At 27.9% G+C, this 21202-nt stretch overlaps 1 protein-coding gene across 1 annotated transcript in view; it reads right to left on the bottom strand.

Annotated features, from left to right (window-relative positions):
• Positions 1 to 227: 227 nt before the first annotated feature.
• Positions 228 to 21202, bottom strand: part of LOC142320997 (A disintegrin and metalloproteinase with thrombospondin motifs adt-1-like) — a 35720-nt gene continuing 14745 nt past the window's right edge. Inside the window, exons 5-13 of the mRNA XM_075358990.1 lie at positions 15305 to 15446; positions 12858 to 12989; positions 10924 to 11095; positions 9729 to 9824; positions 8331 to 8451; positions 6154 to 6257; positions 4383 to 4506; positions 2270 to 2454; positions 228 to 562 (exon numbers count right to left, since the gene is read on the bottom strand). Coding sequence (XP_075215105.1) covers positions 305 to 562; positions 2270 to 2454; positions 4383 to 4506; positions 6154 to 6257; positions 8331 to 8451; positions 9729 to 9824; positions 10924 to 11095; positions 12858 to 12989; positions 15305 to 15446 — 1334 coding nt within the window. The 3' untranslated portion in view covers positions 228 to 304. The remainder of the gene's footprint in view (positions 563 to 2269; positions 2455 to 4382; positions 4507 to 6153; positions 6258 to 8330; positions 8452 to 9728; positions 9825 to 10923; positions 11096 to 12857; positions 12990 to 15304; positions 15447 to 21202) is intronic.

The following is a 21202-nucleotide window of genomic DNA, read 5'->3' as shown; positions in this document are numbered from 1 at the left end:
TTCACAAATATGTTAATCACTGAAGAGATATGACTACACCAGATTCAAACCTGTGAAAGAAATTTTTTTTAAGAAGAGATTTTCCAACTCTTGAGTAAGAATATAAAATTTACAGGAATATTGAAATGATCTGTTGACAATGTAAAACCATTTTTAGTATTGATATGCTAAAAACATGATTATAATTTTAAAAAATTTTCTAATTACAAAATAAATGACTAGTTTAAAAGAAATTACAGTTCAGAATAAAAATATCATTAAACAAAATATCTTAATTGCAGTGAAAGTGGCACTAAATAATCCTTCATGAGTTTAAATCAAGATAATCATGATCTGACCAGTCTTCTTCTCCAGGCACTGGAAAAGGGTCATCTGGTAAATTTTTCAACAGTGGTTGACCAGAACCATCAAGACTAAGGTACCGTATTATTTCATTCTGTTTTAGTTCATAGTTTTTAAAATCTGCAGTTGTAGGTGTATCACTCACTTTGACATATGGCCAAGCATTTTGAACCAAATCATGTAAATCTTCTGATACAGTTCTGCTTGTAATTTGAGAATCCTGAAAATTACAACAGTATAAATAAAAATGTTCATTATTCAAACTAACAATAACCATGTGACAAACTCATGAGATTTTTTCATGAATACTATTTAAGAAGTATTTCAATCAAATTTTCCAAACATCCCTTTACATATTTGTTTTGAATAGCTATTATCTTGAGCTATTTAGCCAAGAAATTCTTAAATCACATTCTCTGAGGAAATTTGATGGTAGAAAAATGGAACATCCTTTTTTGGTTCATTTTATATCTAAGGTGAAATAATGAGCAATGACAACTGTTGTGATATATAACAAAACTAAAGTCACTAATGAAATCAATGAGATGCAGTAAAACTTACAATATTTGTTGTTTGGTTTTTTTTTATCTTAAAAGGGCCTTAACTTTTTGATATTACATTATAATTCAAAAATATTAAATAGTGGACGGAATTTTCTTCTGGATTAGCCCCTGTGTGCAGTTAAATACTGTAGTAAATATTATCTACCTGTCAATGCCAGTATATGTTATAAAACAAAAATCTTAGACATATTAACATGTAAAAATATTTATTTAAATGATTTGCTATTCATTGAAAGCTGTTAAGTACTTATGAAAAACGACAGAAAAAGAATTTTTGTCTGTTAATAAAATAAAAACTGTTGACTAAAAATTGTACACAGTATTTCTCTTTATCAATAAGTAAGTTTTATACATTTTTATTTTTAATATTTAGTTTACTTATACTTTCATCTTTCTCTACAGTTAATAACAGTTTTGTGTCAGCCCGTTTTGACAGACATCAGCAATAACTTCAACTGAATTTATCAAAATCTAACAACAGTGCTAATCACTGAAATACAAAGCTATCTAAGTAGAGTTAAAAGCTATTTTAAAATCTGTATCAGTTTTTCTTAAAAATAATTTTTTTTGTGGCTGAAAATTATTAGTTAAGATTGTTAAGTAAGAGAACCTAAATAACATTGTGAAATTGTTATTAGATTACCGGAATGATTGCAATTTGATAAGAAAAAGTGGTAATGGTTATTTTTGGTTCCTAGTATTATTAATCTTTATAAATATTGGTTGACTGATTGATTGGATTTAATTTAAACTCTTTTAATAAAAGTTAAGTTAATAAAAGGTTGATAAATAGTTATCTTTACTAAACCCTTTATATTTATTATTCTGAGATTACAAAAAAGCAAAAAATATATTATACTACATATGTTACTGGATGAACAGTTTCTTTTCTGTTTAAAGAATCCATCAGCTGACTAAAGTATTAAGCTGAATAACCTCTTAAAAGACTTTTTCAAATTAGATGAAATTTATTAAAATCAGGATTATTATCAGCACGGTAACAATTCATAAAAAGAAGTGAAAATCATTATTTCTGATTGTTATCAGAACGGCAACAATTTACACATAGTAACATGAGCACTAATGGGAACTCCACTGAAAAATTTTCTCTTAATTAGCTCTGAACGGCAAAGGAAGATGCTAATAAATAGGTCTTTGGAGAAAAGATCTTTGTATACAAGGTGTTTGTAAGAACAAGTTCTATTAATTTGAAAGCGAGTCAAAACAATATTGCTACACTTGTCACTGTTCAGTAAATTAAACTGTTTATATAAAAATAGATCAATAAACAAAGTATACTCCTAATAAATAAATAAATTTAATCAGAAATTATCTAAGTATCAAATTATGAAGTATGATGTTACCTGTGGAAGACATTTATGTTGTTGGCAGTAATAATTTTGTTTTTCATCATTGTGACACCATGTACCATCTGGGAAATAAGGGTCGATATTAAAATCATTAAACTCTACTCTAGGTGCATAATAACTGCTGGGACCACTTTTTTCCTTAATCTTACAAAATATTGTACACGCTACCCATATTCTGCCTAGAAAAAAACACACACTCACATATATGCAAATATAAACCAAAGAAAAAAGACACACTTAAATTAAATGTTAAAGAATTAAATGATAGATGAGTATCATGAAAACAGATTTTGTAAGATAAAGTACAATAAAAAAATAAACAGAATTTTATTTCAAATTCACCTTGCATGCTATTGCTTGATGTAATACAATAAAAGATTCCATAAAAGAAAATCCTATTATTATGAACATAAGCTTCCAGTATTTAGTTGAATGGAAAGTAATTTTAGTATCTACCCAATCTTATTCTTACAGAATTGAATTGGTGTTAACATTTTTGACAGTCTTATTTTTGATTAGTTTAAAACATCTCTAAGAAACAGAATAAACTGATTCATATAAAAACAAAAAAAAAAAAAAATTGCTTTCTTTTACAAAGTTCCTAAATTTTCAGATGATAATACTGAAACAATAATAAAATAAAATTTTTCCCAAGATATTAAGTTAAAGTAGTTATTTTTTAAACACTAACTTACTGGTTAGTAAACAATCAGTTTTTCTATATCTAATTTCACCCCAGGTACAAAAAAAAATTACTATATAAAAAAATTCATCTACCATTACTACCATTGCCATCGTAATAAAACAAAAATTAGAAACTTTAATTGGCTGTAAACCTCCAGTTACTTTGGTGAATAAATACATAAAGCTAACATCCCCTTTCTCACATTCACTGATTTGGGGTTTGCTACCGAAAGAAAAATTCAATATTTTTATAAGGTAATTTAAAAGCCACTGATGTGCTTTTTGAAATCAAAGAACACATTGATTATTATAACAGATAAAACCATGAAAGTAAATAAAATTTTGAACTCTTTTTACATTAATCGAATCATAAGTTGAATGAGATATTATCTAACACCTTGATTATTCACATCTTCTTTTTTTTTCTTTGTTGCATTTCTCTTAATATCCAGTAGATCAAACTTCAATATTAATTCTGTGTGAAAATTATATGTGAAAAGTATAAAAGGCTACTTTCAATTCTAATGTTCAGTTTTTAATTAAACTATAAATATTAAATTTAAAAAAAAGCTTACTATTATAGTACAAAATTTATTCTTGATAAAGAATTTTTATTTTACTTTGATGAAATACAAGCCTTTTTTATGTAAGCTTACCTGGTTTCACTTTCTACCTCAAGCATTACCTCCCCCTCACCGCAATTACATCTAATTTAAATGTAACTCCAATAGTAGAATATCAAAAATACTAACTCAGAGAAAAATCCCATCTGTTTATCAAAAGAAAATTTACGGCTAAACTGTAAAACTTAAATAATGTTAACATTTTAAGTACGTGTAAAGGTAGATTAAAAGTCTTCAAATCTAAGTTCACATTCTCGAACATATTTCTTTACTTTTTTTGTAATACTGAACAAGCAGCAATCTTTCAAGGAAATTAATCATCATCTAGAGCATTGATTCTCACATTTTTTTGCCCACAGCCTCCCAAAATTTTTAAACTTACCATCTATTAAAAATAATAATTGCAATTGCTGTTTTTAATATGCGTTCTTAAAAACAGCAATTACAATTATTGTTTTTAAACGTGGCATAACCTATTTCTGAGTTGAAATTTACATTTTAAATGAGAGCAATTAAAATGCATATTTAATTATATATGGAAGTATTTTTATTAAAATTGCTTTCAAAAATATTACAACTGTTATATAACAGTGGAACGGTTAAAGTAGAATTTGATGTTAATTCTGAATACAAAGTTTTTTTATTATTATGAATGGTGAATATAAAGTCCTCACTGCATAAAGAACATTACAGATGGTTGAAAACCTTGAATCTTAATAAAATAAAACAAAAATTATTTTCAAATCCTCAACAGTCTAAACAAAATTTCATTTTTTTTCATCTATATAACATTCAAATACCTGGTTCATGTGGTGCTTGCAGACCAGATCCTGCACCATCAATTTGTTTCAAAAATTTACTGAACTTACTACACTTTTTGGTGGCATAATCTACAGCTGACTCTCGTTTAACATTCTTGCATATCTATAATAAATTATAACATAAATAGAAAATTATTATTAAAATTTTAAACATTTGTTAGAAAATAAAGTAGCATTTAATAAAATTCAGTATTTAAGTAAAATGATTTAAAATGTTTCAGCAAATCTCAAGTTAATGTCTTGATGTGGTCATAAAATAGTTCATGGTAAATTAAGGTAGATTTGAAGAGGAGTGGAAATAGCTTGTATTTATTTTTCTGTAGCATGTAGAAAAGGTAAAAAAAAAACAACTGGGTTGAAAAACAAAATAATATATTGCTAGATTATGCTGATTATACAAGGCAACACAAGACATTGTAGAAAAATCACTACACACTAAAATAAGATGCATACTTGTAAATTAAATAACTGAATATGAAACTCACAATTTTCTTGAGTTCATGATCATTAAAAACAACCAACAAAAAAATACAAATTCAAATCTGTTTAACAGACAGTTACGTATAGAACAATTTCAAAATTCTCAAACCCAAACTATAGAATTTTAATGCAACAACCATTACGTAAAGGTCACCTGTGTCTATCTTGCACATCCTAACTGTTCATAACCCATAACTGTAAATGCAGGTAGATAATAAGTCGGAGGGATAATGAATTGAATCACTATATCAAGATAGAAAAGACATTATCAAACACTCACCAAAAATAAATGTTTAACTAACTATTATTTGAACACAAAATTAAAATAAATGAAATAAAAAACATGGTTTCTTGGAAATAAGAAAATTAAAAACATTCATTGATTATGTAGGTCATTTAATCATCTCTTTTCTTTAAAAGTTTGAAAATGTTATATGTTTTAAATCTAATAGTTCTATGTTTTAAATTTACCTATATTCTAATTTAAAAAGCCAATAGCTTTATGAAAATAAGAAATCCTTAAAATTAGTACTTTTATTTTTAATAATAACTTAAAATAGTTATTAATATAAATATAAACTGTAATAAGTCCCTCATCACAAAAATAAAAATGAAAATAAATTACACAACTTAAAAGCCCAGTCAAATCCAAATGGGATAAGTTGAGCTTGCATACAGGTCGACCCAATTAATAGAGATTGACCTTGATTATAGGTTGAGCCCATATTTTATGGGCTCAACATAAAAAATGAGAAAATTCAGGAAAAACCAACCTTTATTCAGGAAAATATGGTATAGTGCAGAGGATCATTATAATATTAGTTTTTTGTGCAACTTTTTTAAGACATGTAAAATGGGGAAAATTTGGGAATGACTGAAAACCTTGGAAATTTTGGAATGGAAGTAGAAAAAAGGAGGATACAATTGTTAGACAAGAAATAGAATGAAATATTATTATATACCCTATAATATAGAATAGAATGAAAGAAAGCACTGTTTTAGTGCATTAATGAGAAGGAAAAAGTAATAATGGGTATGCATAAAAGAAAAAAGAAAAACTAAATATTGTTCTAAAAGGATGTAATAATGAGAAAAGAGCAGAATGCTTTTGTGAAAAACTGTCTTTTTCATTTATATTGTGTAGATCTTTGTCACATACTTGCCGCAAGAATCAAACCCCTTTATCAATCTACACAAGAACAGTAATAGTTTAAAAAAATCTATTAATTTAGTACTGTTAATGTTAATATAAATAATGAAATGGTGTTACCGATTCATCACTGCAGAGTTTTATTTCAAAAGCTAGCCCTTCACAGCCTTCATCAGTGTTAATTGGTTCTGGGTTGTCACAAGTTCTGCTTTTTAATTGGTATCCTGTAAAAAAAATTGATTAATGTTAATTTTTATAATAAAAAAGTAAATAATTAAACAAAAATCCCTCTTAATGAATTCTAACAACTAAGAAGCTTATGATTAAAACAAATATAAAAATCACCTTTTATTTTTAATTTGCAAAATGATTATCGTTTGCAAATTAATGATGATTTGACAATAATCTCAATTTGGTAAAGGAGTTGCCATGATATTAAATTTTACTGTTTAGTATATATTTTTTTGTGATTTTGAGATATTGACAGCAAAAACGGAAAGCAAAGAACAAGATGTCTGTAGACTACGGATTGGAAAGAGCACTCAAGAGTATAGCACTCAATTTCAAGAAGCTGACTTATAACTGTGCAAGGCAGTTACCTAAACAGCAATTAATAAAAACTTGCTATTTAATTCTCTTATGAATAAAAACCTTTTTTCTCTCACAAAGTGATTGCAGAACTTGAGTCCTTTCTGAAAAGCGTTTTGTAAAATTAAAAGAAATATATGAAAACTTTAAATTTACATTAGAAAAGCTTCAAAATGCAGTGAATGAATGAAATATTTGTGGTGATTTGAAGGTAATTGTACTTATTCTTGGTTTGCAGCTTGGTTACAAAGGTACTGTTGTTTTATGTGTGAATGGGATAGTAAGGACAGAAAGAAACTATTTCACTAGAAAAGAATGGCTCAAACAAGTCATTCATTCCTGAACAGAAAAATGTGAAACATGATCCATTGTGTAATCCTAAAAATGTTTATCTACCTCCATTATATATCAAATTAGGATTAATGAAGAATTCCGTCACCGTCATGGAAAATACTCCTGGTTTCATATGCTTAAAACAGAAGTTTCCTAAAATTAGTAATGCAAAAATTAAAGAAGGAATATTTGTGGGTCCACAAATACAATCACTAATGCATGATGAAAAATTTGAGGAACTATTGAATCCACTGGAGAAAGCAACTTGGCAAGCTTTCAAAAATGTTACTTAGAGTTTTTTGGGAAATTGAAAGGTGAAAAATTACCGCGATATTGTCAATGATCTTATAACATCTTATACAAAATTTTGATTGTAATATGTCCTTAATGGTACACTTTCTGCACTCGCACCTAGATTTCTTCCTGGAAAATCTTGGCACAGTGAGCGATGAGCACCGGGAACACTTTCTTCAGGAGATTTCAGCTGTGGACAAGAGATATCAAGGCAAATGGAATTCTAATGTGCTGGCCGATTATTGTTGGACCATCAAGAGGATGCTCCACAGGCAAAATATAACAGAAAATCGTCATTTCTTACTTTCTAGATGAATCAAATGTTTGAATATTGTATAGTTAAGAGTGCAGAAAGTATTAAAATTTTTGAAATTATAATTCAAGAGAAAAAATACTATTAGGATCACTCACTTACTTTTCTTCCAGAGACAAAATAAAAATTATTTTTTGTTCTCCAGTGACTATTACATTTTCTTAACAATGGAAAGTAACAAATAAAACTGTTTATAAGGACATAGTTTTATATGTTCTATAACCTCATATGAGCATCATTAAGTAATAATACATCCATCTATATTTTATTTAATAAATGGTTGAATTCCAAGAGAGGAATGTAAGTGTGTAACACCCTATTTTAAATTTAAAATGTTCTTAAATAAACGGTATGTACACCATAGCTGATTATGACAATTCTAAAATGATCCAACAGAGCAAACATCTCTTAAAATTCTGAGTAAATCGGTATCTTAAAAAGAAGATGGATTATTTTTAAGCTGAGAATCTGTGAATTAATTTTTTAAATGCATTATCTCTTGACTGAAATATATATTCACCCATATTTACAGGAAACATTTTCAGCTAAAATTATAAGAGTATCATAAGCCTCTCTAATTTGATAAAAAAATTACTTTAAAAATGATGACAAATAACAGTAGAAAAAATACTCTTCATTAACTGAGAGAATCAACACAAAATATTGCATTGATTAACATGCCTACTGCTACTTTCAGTGATTCAGAGTGCAAAAGAGATTTTTTTAGTAAATTCTAATTTTATAAAACAACAATTATTACAGTACCTACCTTTTGATTTTAATATGCATCCAGACGTACATTTTTCTTCAGTCCATTTGCTCCAGTCCCCTTTAATTGCAATTTGCTTTAATTTTGAATTCTTTTTCACACATTCTCCAGCAATACACCACTGGTTTAACGAAAAAGATTTATTAATAGAAAAATAATTTAAAACAGATTGTAATTTTATAATAATAAAAAATATTTCCCTTTGCATTTGGATGTTGTTAAATTTAATGATTCAAGTTCACAAATTTTTGATCACCATGAAAATCGTTCTTTCAGTTATAATGTTTGGAATATCAATTGTTCCTAAGCAAAACATTTTTTTTTTATAACAAATAATTACATAATTAGTATAAAATTTCTGTATTAATCAATGATTTTAAAAGTATTATTTTTATAACAGTAAAATTAACTACTATTTGAAGTAGATTCTGAGGGTACTTGTAATCAAAAGAAAATTATTTGTTTAATTCAAAATAAGATTTATTTATGAATTTAAAAAATAAGTATATAAAAGAATTTAATTTTTGGAAAAACGTGTAATTTTTTTTGTTTAAGATTAATTTTTTCTTTATTGTATTTTTAAGTTATTTTAATTTTTGCAGAAGTGACCAGATATATTTATTTCTCTAATGAAAATAAAGTTAGTATAAACTTTCTCATGAAAATAAAGTTAGTATAAAATTTCTAATGAAAATAAAGTTAGTATAAACATTTTCCTTGATAACTGTCAAATATTTGTTGCTTTAGATGTATTTGAAAAGTTATTAATTACAAAAGACAATTTTACATAGAGCTATTAATTGCTTCATTCCACTTAAAAATAAAAACTATTAAACATACTGTGCTGTGGAAGTATAAATACAAATTTCTGTTTAAAAGTTATTTCTATGTAAATAATATACTTGCGAATAAAAGAGTAATTATAATATTGCAAATAAAAAAAGTAATTATATGATATGGTGTATATAATAAAGGCAAAGTACAACAGTTGTAACATAAGTACATCCACAGTTAAGGGTAATACTTGTTTGTTTTTCAACTTCATGTCAGTAAAGTATAAATTTAGTGATTTGTTTTCATGAAACCAAGTTTCAAGTTTACTTATCACAATAAGGAGACTATCATTATATCATTCAGTCAGTGTAATTTAATAACAGTTAAATTAATAGGTCATATGCTCACTTTTGCAGTGGGAATGTGATTAAAGATTTACTGAAGTCTGTAGCTTTGGTTCTACATATAACCAAATTTAACATTTTTCTGTTATGATAAAACTTTCAGTTATTTTATTATTATTCTTTGTGGGCATTAGATTAATGTCATATCCAAAAACATCTCAAATTATATTCTCAAAAGCTTATAATATTACTTTTTTAGATGGAAGCAAATTAAACTTACTAAATCACGGGCACACATGGTACCATCAAGGGCAGGCCCAGCATAATAACGTCCAGTTCTGTGGGGTGTTTCACATTCCAGATTTTGACACATATCCTAAAATTACATAACATTTATCAATAAATAAATTAATGCAAATTTTACAGAATTACATTGTGCAGCTTTAACTAAATGTATTCAACTAAACTGTAAAAAAGGCTTGTCATATTACTTTAATTTCCTCTAATGAAGAATACCCTTCAAAAATGTTAAGATATACATGAATGAAATAATACAAAGCTAAAAGATAGCAGCATAATAGATAAATAATGCAAACAAATATTCATTTATTGTGTATAAATTTGCTAATTAATATCAAAATATAATATCACAAAAATATAATATACCACAAAATATAATAGTGGTATTCTATTTCGTTCATTCAATACATCAAGACTTAAAATACAAAACGACTAAGCTTGAATCAACCATATTGCACAACCATTTAGACCTGCAATTTAGTTTATGAAATCTCTCTACTGCACCTATATGAATGAATATGAAATTAAGCTGTATTAATTAATTAATGGACTTAATTGAGAACTGACTGAGAATTAAAAAATAGTATATTTAGTTTATGAAATTATTAAATTTAAAAAAAATTAGTGAAAACCAACTACAACTTTTTTATGATTGAGATGCTGAAGTACAATAGAAGTAGGCAAGTATGTGGTAGAAGGGAGATATAACAGAAATTAGAAGAATTAAAATAGTTTTGCAAAATGAATATGCAATGTTTAGGAATGATTAAACACTACACATAAAAAAATTGAAGAATGATGAAAAAATTAAGGGTAAAATGTGATGCAGATGACAGTTAGAACTTCATTCTTAATAGAAATAAAATACATTTTAAATATTAATGAATTTTATTAAATATTTATAAACGCCACAGAATTTATAATCACTTATTGATCAATGTCTCAAGAAATTTTATAACTTTAAGCATGTTGTAGGCTCTTCTGTGATTATAATTACATACTAAAATCTCTTATGTATGTATTTCATTGTCAACAAATTTATGTGAGCTATAGATGCCTATTAAGAAAAAATTCACTCTTAAAAATCTTAGAGGTTTGTCTTATTCTATCTAATTTTACTTTATTAATAATTTTACTTCATTGGGGGTAAACTGAAATTCATTTTTTTAACTTACATTATTATTGTCAGAACGAGAATTCAATTTTTTGATTGGATTGGCATCCTTATCCCGCAGTAAGATCTCACATTGTTTTTTTGCATTCCACATCACACCTGGAGTATCTCCACCCTGTTTTTGTCTTTCTATTATTTTGCCTTCTGGTGAATCTTTCAGGCAAGGATTTGACCTAATTGAGTAATAAAAAATATATTTACAAAAATCATGAATTAATTTTTCTCCAATTTTCATTAAAAAATATATTACATAGAAAAATAATATTTTCATAAAAATATGTATGTATGTATATATATATATATATAAATTTATATTTAATAGACCAACCCCAAGTACATAACAATTGAAATAGGATGACTTACCTTATTTCATTACATAACAGAGGCGCTTTCGCGAATTTGATTCACATCAACTGCATAAATTATATATATACAAAACCATTAAAAACTTGCAATCCATGACACCATATCATTCACTTATAATTTTATGTTAAAAATACTTTTAAAACTAATTAATTTTTCTTTCATTTTTAAATTAAATTTAACTTATCGTACTTTAAAACCATACAAAAATTTAAAACCTTTTCTTTAAATTAAAAATTAAAAATTATAATCCCAACAAGAGACAAAAACATAAAACTTGTTTAAAATTAAACAAGATCAATTAATTAATATTAACAAAGTCAAAATTAAAATGTAAAAATGTAATTAAAACAAAAATGTAAAAATGTAATTAAAACAAAGATAAAAATGATTACATTTTAATTATGACTTGGTTAATTTTAATTAATTGATCTTTGTAATTTTAAACAAGTTTTATGTTTTATGTTTTTAAAAAATAATCCTTGTGTGTATATATATATATATAATATGTTAATTCAATCAACCTAAGTAATAATAAAATAAAAGAGGATTACACCTACCTTATTCCATAATTCAAGCAAGAGTGTTTTTGTGAGTCCCTTGCAACATCAGTTGCTCTATATGATTTTTCAAATTATTTGTATCAAATTACACATTAAAATTAAAATTCCTATACTGTACATGTGATTTTAGATTCAAAATTGTTAAAAGATCCTTTACCAAATTAAAATCAAAACAGAAATTAAAACTAAAAATCTTTAAATTCAGTTTTTTTTTTTAAATTTAAGTTAAAATTAAAATTAAAAATTGCATGTATATAAAAAAATATGAAGTCATTTAATAAAATTAAATTAAAAAGTCAAAATTAAAATTAATTATAAAAACAAAATAGAAATCCATGTAGACTAGCTATCCAAAGTTATGTGACTACAGAGTTGAATTTTTATGAATTATATATGTCTGAAGAAGTGCTGCTATCTACAGCAGCTTTTATGATTGTGCCATCCTCATACAAGCACTCTGAATGCAGTTTTAAATAATTTAAACTATTTTAACTAAAGATACATTATGAATAAATGTATCATAATTTATTTACATTCAAACTGTATAAAGTTGTTGATTTAATTTATTTTCTGATTGCTTACATTGCTTTTTTTAAGGAATTGGTGAAGTGTGGTTTTTATCATTTGCAGTCACTAGAAAATAACTTTTAACACTTGTCATGAACCCACAAATTAGTTTCGTTTTCAGAAGATATGTAAGTTAACTGATATAATTTAATAGAATTATTTCTTGTTTATAGCAATGAAGATTTCATTTTCATTCTAACTATTTGTATGTTAATTTTTTGTAAATGTAACTCATCTATGATGTTTAAATTGACAAGATTATTGTCTCTCTTTTATTTTAATTTGAAGATTTGATTTTTTGAAGTACTTTTATTACTAGATGTGAAATTCTTTTCTAATCCTATTTACTTTTCAGTTTTCATCAAACTAATGTAAATTAAAAAATATTAGAAATAAAAAAATAAATTAAGAAGCTTGTGGATATTTATTATAAAGCACTCACCATAATTTTTTCATAATTTCAGCACTACAACTTGACCAGTGTGTTTCTCCTCCAGTCACACTGCGAGACGGAGACATAACATAACCATCTTTTGGGCAGTTATTCATTGAACCATCATGATGCATCCCCAAACTAAAAGAGAAACAAACTTTTCTTATAAATAAATATAATATTAGTACAAAAAACTTTCAGTAGATTCCAAATGCATTAAACTAATCATTAATAAAGTCTTGCTTGTGTATTAAATAGCAAAATATTACTTGTTACAGATGCTTTGTTTGCCTACCTGAAGAGAAAAGATTTTCACATTTAGAAATGTAATCCTTTATCAACAGATCTTTTATGGAAAATCAATCCTCATGTAAAATCTGTTAAATTATGTAGATTTTGTAGATTTATGTAGAATTACATTAAGTTACGTTTGAATAAAAGTTTGTATCTTCATACTAAAAAAATACTGAAGACAATTCTGTTTAAGCTTATGTGGTAGAGTTTTATCAAAATCTGTATTTTTCTATTTAAAAACAAAATAATTTTTTTAATATACTGCATAAATCAATATTTGCTTTGAAAATTTTAATTTACTGCACTTCACAGTTGCTCTTTTAAGGGTTGGTATTACTTTTACTTTAGTAAGTATTGTTAATGGTTTATTTCTATTGCAAACAGAATATAGCAGAGATATCATCAAAAAGTATTTGGAGAGAATTTATTTTAAAAGCAGGTATTAGATGTGCAAGTTCCCATTGCTGAAAACAGTTTCTAAAAAAATCTTTTGAGATAGAAAACAGCTGCTTCCTTATGTTTTTATATCTTAAAATATATTTTTTTTCTGTTGAACTTCATTTTGGGTGAGAAGAAAACAAAAAAGAGAGTAATATATTGCAAGTAGGTTGTTGGAAGACTAAAGGAAAATGGTACCTAGTGAGAAACTATTACCTTAGTTGTGATGTGTAAGTAGGTACACTGGAATTTTGGTGGTGTTGTATAGTATTCTAACACATACCACCCTTTTGTAGTAACTCTATACTTCATATGGCCAAGAAAACATACAGTAGTTACTTGTTAATTTTGTTGACCTGGTAAAGCAAATCCACGCAACATTTCCTTATAATCAGACATCAGTTATTATAAATATGATATTACATCAGCTCTGTTAAGCAGTTTTTCTGAGTTTGAAATCCTTTATGAAGCTTTAGTCTTAGGATAATAAAGTATCAATCATTTCACTCATAATATTTTATGTAACGTTTGATGCACCCAAACAAATAAGGAACAACTAAAATTCTGCGTGGCCTTCTTTCATTCTGCTGAGACATAATTATGTTCTATAACCAAATTGCCATAAAAATCGAGTGAATTTAAGTTTAACTAACATTCACATCTTAATATGATCAACTATAAATCAGCTACTTTCCTGACAGCTGTGTATAAAATTTTGAGCTGTGTATGAAATTTTTTTCTCTTTTGTTTATTGCAGACCTACCAGAACAATCATCATTTCACCACTTTCATATTTACTATCATTAAAATTGTTAAAATTTATAAACTTAAGCACTCATACAAATCTTATGAATGTCTGTAACTTTAAGGAATTTATCTTTGCAAATTTTAGACAACATGCATATTAATTAATTTTTTTCTGATATAATAATTGTGTGCTAAAGACATTGACCTTTGCCTTTCAAGTTCATTGACACTGAACTTTACCTTATGCAGCACTAAAATTTAATTTACTTCAAATTTATTTTATGCAGCACTATGGAACTGAGGAACTGTTTAGAGATGAGGGAAAGACTCCATATAGATGTGAATTTTTTCCTGTCCAATGTCTGCTGCACAAACTTGATGGAGAACAGTCTCTCAAGTAGTTAAACTTCTTAATACACTTAACATAAACAAGAAAGAGGACAAGCTTTTGAGATCTGGGTAAAAAGAAAAATAGAGGAAGTAAAATGGGCAGACTGAGTCAGAAATGAGACTGTGCTTGATAGGGCGGCTGAAGATAAAGTACACCTACTTTATCTTCAGACAAAAAGATAAAGAAGAGGAGGAAAAGAAATTTCATCAGACGCATTCTTAGAGAGAAAGGATTGTTAATAGTAACTCTTGAGGGAACAGTTAAAGGACAGAAAAGCAAAATAAAGAAGAGATTGAAAATACATGAGATAGGAAAAATTGGAGACTAAGATGTTGTAAGAGATCCACCATTGGAAAATCAATGGTGGTCTCTATTTATGAAAACCATTAGCTGCTATATCATGCCATTCAACAGTTAAGAAGCACCCCTGAATACTTTTGTTCACACCTTGTATGAACATCCAGCACATTTCTCTCTTTCTTGAAATCATATTAATGACACAGGGTCTTATATCTGTGCAAATCAAATTATGTCAGCTGAAAATATTTAAATAATTCATATAAATGTTTTCCTTGTATTAACTTACTTGTGCCCAATTTCATGAGCAAGGACATACACTGATGAAAACCCAGCTGATGGATAAGGTTTGCCAAAAGTATTGGTGGTACCAAATTCTGCTATTACACATGAATATTTTTCCATGCAAACACCTCCCACTGCTGATAACCCTAAATTAACAAAATTTAAAGAAAGGCCTTTATTAAACTGTATATAACTTGGTTAAGTTGAACAATTTTCCAATAACGTATGAAAATTTCTGTAAAACCATTTAAATCTTTTTCCAGAAATTAAAAAATTTACTTATGTTATATTAAAGGATAACTTATCTCTTAAAAAATAAAAATACAAAAACAATTATATTAAACATGAAAAAGTATACATAACAAGAAATATGAAAATATAAAATATTTTTTATTAAAAAAAAATTTATAAAACATCAAGAGAATCATATAAAATAAAAATAAAAAAAAAACATTTTTCATTAATTCTCACCGACTGCATTTTCAGCCATTTCAGTTATTTCAAATTCCAGTTAATAGGGCATAATAAATTAATTCATTCCATTTTCAAATTTTTAAAAATATTTTCATTGCAACAGACTGGAATAAATTAAAGTAATGAAAATAAAAAGAGAAAAAGGCAATGCCTGTTTTTTATAAATTGCTTTCTATAGATCATGTATGGGAGTTTACCAAAGCTGGAATAATTCTACTGTTGAAAATTAACGGCTAGTGAACAGTAACAATCAATACTGCTACAATCAGTATAACTCTTAGAAAATTAATAGAAAAAACATTCACTTCCCAAGCACTCTTTTATTTGTAGATACAGTACACAAGACAGGTGAAAAATTGAACAAGTAGTTTACATGAAGCAATTAAGTTAATACTTACTTTCTGGAGATAATACTTGTTTTCTGAACAAAAAAAAAGCCCCACTTATCTCTTCCACTTCAGACATTCTACAGCTTTAATCACTTTGTTAGTTGCTAAAAATAATTATTTTTGTGTGCAAGTGTAAGTAAAACAGTATGGATTTACCCACAGTAACAATTTTCATCAAATGGAAGCAACTTCAACTTCCAAGAAGTAGATTCTAAGATGATTAAATGTTCTCCAGCTACTGTATGACAGCTAACACTTACTTGGGAGTTTTTCTTTGAGCTTTGAGGTTCACAATGCCTGACCCACCAATGATGTATGATAGGTCTCAGGTCAAAATTTCAGTGATGCTGTTCTCTAGATGAAATTATTCTTAGGTCTAAGACAAGGAATGACAGTGACAGTAGGGTGGTCATACATAAGATGTTTACTGTCTACTACTTCTTTCTCTCTGTTTTTCAGTTGCATTGGATGAAAATGTTTTAAAACAGACAGTAAATCGCATCAAGTGGTATTAGTATCAGACAACCAATGGCAATATTTACTGTATCATTCAGGGCAACATATAGGAAAAAATCCCTAATGTATGCAGACATGTCGTCCTACACCATCCATAGCCAACCGTTTTCAATAAGGTGCCACTTTTTGAGTGCTATATCTTAAGAGTGCCACTTTCATGACCAAGTTCTTTCCCCCCTCTACCTTTCATTTATCATTAAACTTATGACTTCACTGACGTCTTCATGATAATTTTCTTAACAGACTTATTTTTTAAATATTATCCTAAATATCACAACAGACAGAACATAAATGAAAAAATTAAACATAAAATTTTTCTGTTCAAAATAACTTTTATTCAGATGGTTTCAGATACACAAGTAACATTTCGTATGAGATATTTTTTAATTTAATTAAAATTAAACTAATTAACTAATTTATGATAACAATGTAATAAATATTAATAAAAAATGCGTATAAATATGTTGATTTAACAATAATGAGTCAAAATATTTAATTTTACAATGAATTATTGACGGTTGAGTTAAATTATTGACATTGGTGCTGTATTATGAAATATAATTATAAATTGCAAAAACTTAAATCAACCATTTATAACTATTATACATGTAAATTACAGTAAAACTAATAATGAGAATTATAAAGAAATAATAAACATCCTACAAAAAATTAATTTTTCTATGAAATTGTTTTTAAGGGGCAGACTGTTTCAACAGAAAGGAAACATTTATAATGAGGTTTTTGAATTTGCAAGGTTCAATTTCATTTATATCTGGGTTGATTTTTGAATTGATTTTTATTGTCCTTTTGGAAATCATTAAATCTTGTTTCAAATGAGACTTTTAATTTAGAAATTAAGTTTTCATACCAATCATAATTAGGAAGGTTGTCAAGTTTGATCACTAACACTATCATTCATTTGAAATATATCAGTTTTTTCTGTTAAGGTTGTTTAAAAAAAAGAGAAAGTTTAACTATAGAAGAAAATATAGAAATAAATAACATCGGAAATAAGCAATCTTTACCTAGTAGTTTTACATTTAAATTGTTCAAATGTTCCATAATTTCTGTAACGCCAGATTCCATAGCTAATCTTAATTTTTTTAGAAGCAAGCAGTCATTGTGCAGTTCACCTTTTTTATCTAAAAAATGTAAGATGCTGTCACGAAGATTCCAAAATCTGTCAAGTACTTTGCCTGTTGAAAGCCAGTGTACATTAGAGTACAGGATTAATTCACTGTCTTCTTCCAACTCTTCAGGAAACAAGCAATTAAATTGTTGGTGATTAAGTGTGTGTGATCAAATCCTGTTTATACACCAAACTACCAGACCAAGAGCATTAGATAAATTCATACCTTTAGCACAAAGCCCCTCCCTCAGTATGCAGCAATACTTAAAAATGTCTTTTTTCAAGTAATCTTTGAGTAATGATAAATAACCTTTATTTTTACCAGTCATAGCTGGGGCTCCATCTGTGCATATGCTATCTAACTTATCCCAATACAAGTTATTGTTCTCAGTCACTGATTTTCTTTCGTTAAAAATGTCTTCACCTCTCATTGTTATTAATTGCCGCAAGTCAAAAAGTTCTTCAATAAAATCAAAATTTTCATTGATACAACACACAAAAATATGTAATTGGGGAGTGTCAGTATTATCAATGCTCTCATCAACAGCTAAAGAAAAATGATTACATGAGGCTAATGCAGACACAATTTTCATATTAAGGTTTACAGCCAGATCATCTATGCTATGCATGACTGTATTTCATGAAAGGGTAATTTTTTCCACAATTTTTTTAATTTCTTCCATATCAGAGTAAGGTTTCTTTTTCACACTAAAAGTAAAGAAATTTCATAAGAAGCTTTGACCATTGATGTTAATTCTTCATTTTTTTTTTGAAAAACCATTTGTTGGCTTATTAAAGATTTTTTTTTTTAAATGTCCTCAAAGATGAACCTCGTATGTTTCATTAAAATTGCCATGGTTTTGCTGAAATGTCACTCCAAGTTAACTTTTTTGAGCACTGCTACATTAGCTATCAAACAAACTGGTTTCAATGTATTTTGATTGGTAAACAAAAAGAGTTCCTTCCACACATTATTTAATTCATGAAGAGCAATATCTTCATATTTTTGTTTTGAAGTAGATGGCTTACTTAAAGACATAATACGACAAAAATTTAAATGTCATGTACAAAAATAAAGTAAAATACACATAAATCTGATTCGAGATTGTCTTCATACAACTATTGCCATATGGCTACTGTGCAGGTTACCCAAGAAATCAGTGAGTTGTCAAAGCCATTGGGTACCATATTTCTGGCACCATCTACCAGACATGCATGGTGCCATTGTAAAACATCGTTAATATAACAATTCAAAGGAAATAAAAAGTGTAGATACCAGCGACTTGTAAATGTTAACTTTACAATCAGTCATTACTAAAGAATGTTTACATTAAATGTAGTCTTAATAGTGATTCTATTGAAAACAAAGTAATTATTGTTAAGTTGTCATACAGTATTAATTATTGTTTCGTTTATGTTTTCAAATTATGGCAAATTTTATTTTTTTGTAAAAATTTTACATTCATTTTACAAATTTTACAAAAAGTTTTTATTTCTATAGCCTCTGCGTTCCACTCATCCTGCGTACCACAAGTGGCAAGCATGCCACAGGTTGGCCACATAAGTCCTACACTGAAGTACTCTCTCCTTCCATGAAATATATCCTGCTGTAGATCGAAGCACTTCCATTCTACTCCCTATATTATCCTAACTCATGATGATAAGTAGTCCTAACTCATACTATTTCTAAGCAAAAGTTCTACTTGTACATTCAATTCCTAATAATATATATCTTGGGTTAGTGCAGAATTTTAACTGTATCCCTTTCCATACTATATAAGTTCCCTTTTGGACTCCATTTTGATGATAAAAATCGGGTTGGGCTGTGTCAGGGCCCACTGCCGTTGGTTTAACGTGAAACGTTACAGGCGTTGGATGAAATTCCTCAAGAGTTATAACCGACCAACTTATCTGTAGAGTTAAATGGGAGAGCACCATCGTATTTTTTGAAACATTTTAAAATCAATGTTAAATTGGTTTTCAATGAAAATGTTAGTTCCTTCATTTAGCCAATTCGACAGATAAATTGCTCGGTCTGTATGTCAGCCAGTCACTTTTCGTGTATTGGATTGAAAAAACGAGACATTAACTGCACAATAAATTTAATTTTAACATAAAACAGTGACTAAATGGTGCATGATATTTATTTCGACTAATATTCGACGACAATTCTGTTCAACATTGATATGTGATATGAGAAGTAAGGGACATGAGCATAATGAACCGCGGTAGAGGTGCTCACGCCGTCGGCGTCGTTCACTGAACGCGCCATGCGAGCTTTTCGACGCTCCCGAAACAGTATCGCTCGCTCGGCACCAGACATTGGGGTACCTTTGCGTGGCTCATAACCTCCCCTTTCAAACGATATGCGTAATTTATATTTCCGGCTGGCTTTTGCGAGGGCTGAGTCTGTCATATTGAAATTTTATACTTTTTTACATGTTTACTTAATTTTTTAAACATAAATATTGTCCAAAATGCACTTATTATTAAACAAATTAATCTATCTCGACAAACACAAACACACGAATCACCGCGCTAACTCGTCTAAGTCGTGAGCTACACTGAATAGATGTGAGCAAGAGCGCCAGTTTTGGCCGATCTGCGCTGTGTCCCCTCCCCCCCATCCCGGTCACCAATGATGCAAACTCAAAGTCGTATCGGCGAACTGACCATGTAAGTTATACAATAACATCGAATTTACGTCTCTGAGACTAATAGTTACGGAGGTATTAAGACAGGATGACAAACATTTTCGTTACGCTACAAATTTCTGTTCTGGTACCCGTGTGTTTTGGTGTGATTTTAAAGACGTTTCACGTCAAAGGTGAATATCTGTGATACTGGTTTATTATGCTTTTCCCAGGTTTTCTTTATTTATTAAACTTAGAGCTTACCTCATATAATTTTAATTTTAGTAATCTGGTACATTTTCTAATACCATTGTTTGGGTACATTGAAGGAGCCTCCATGAAGACTACTGAATAATGTGCTAGATGAGAACTGCAATTGAGCATATCCTGGACAATGGCAGGCTTGGGGCAGAGGCTTATCCTTGAATTACTTGGCAATATCAAAATGCCAGCTCTATAAATATTGGGACGTATTAAAAAAAAACCCTTTTGAAGGCAGAAGTTCTTCACAACTTCAATCAACAGTGAAAGACTGTCTAGTGATAAGGAAATTGTACTTGTTGACAAATGCTAGGGCCGATTTAGAAATCTATTGTTAAACTGCAAATGAAAATTTCTTGTATAGTCTCATTTTAACAATATATTTATATTTTTATTAAATGCCCCTATTTTAATAATAATCTTAAATTTATCTAAAAAAACTATTGAGAACCATTTTCTGTTTCTTTTTCATGACACTGTTTTTAATTCTAATAATTATT

The sequence above is a fragment of the Lycorma delicatula genome, chromosome 3 (assembly GCF_047948215.1).
Source record: "Lycorma delicatula isolate Av1 chromosome 3, ASM4794821v1, whole genome shotgun sequence".
In the NCBI taxonomy this organism is placed as follows: Eukaryota; Metazoa; Arthropoda; class Insecta; order Hemiptera; family Fulgoridae; genus Lycorma; species Lycorma delicatula.
Note: the sequence above shows the minus strand (reverse complement) of the source record. Positions and strands in the feature narration are given on the sequence as shown.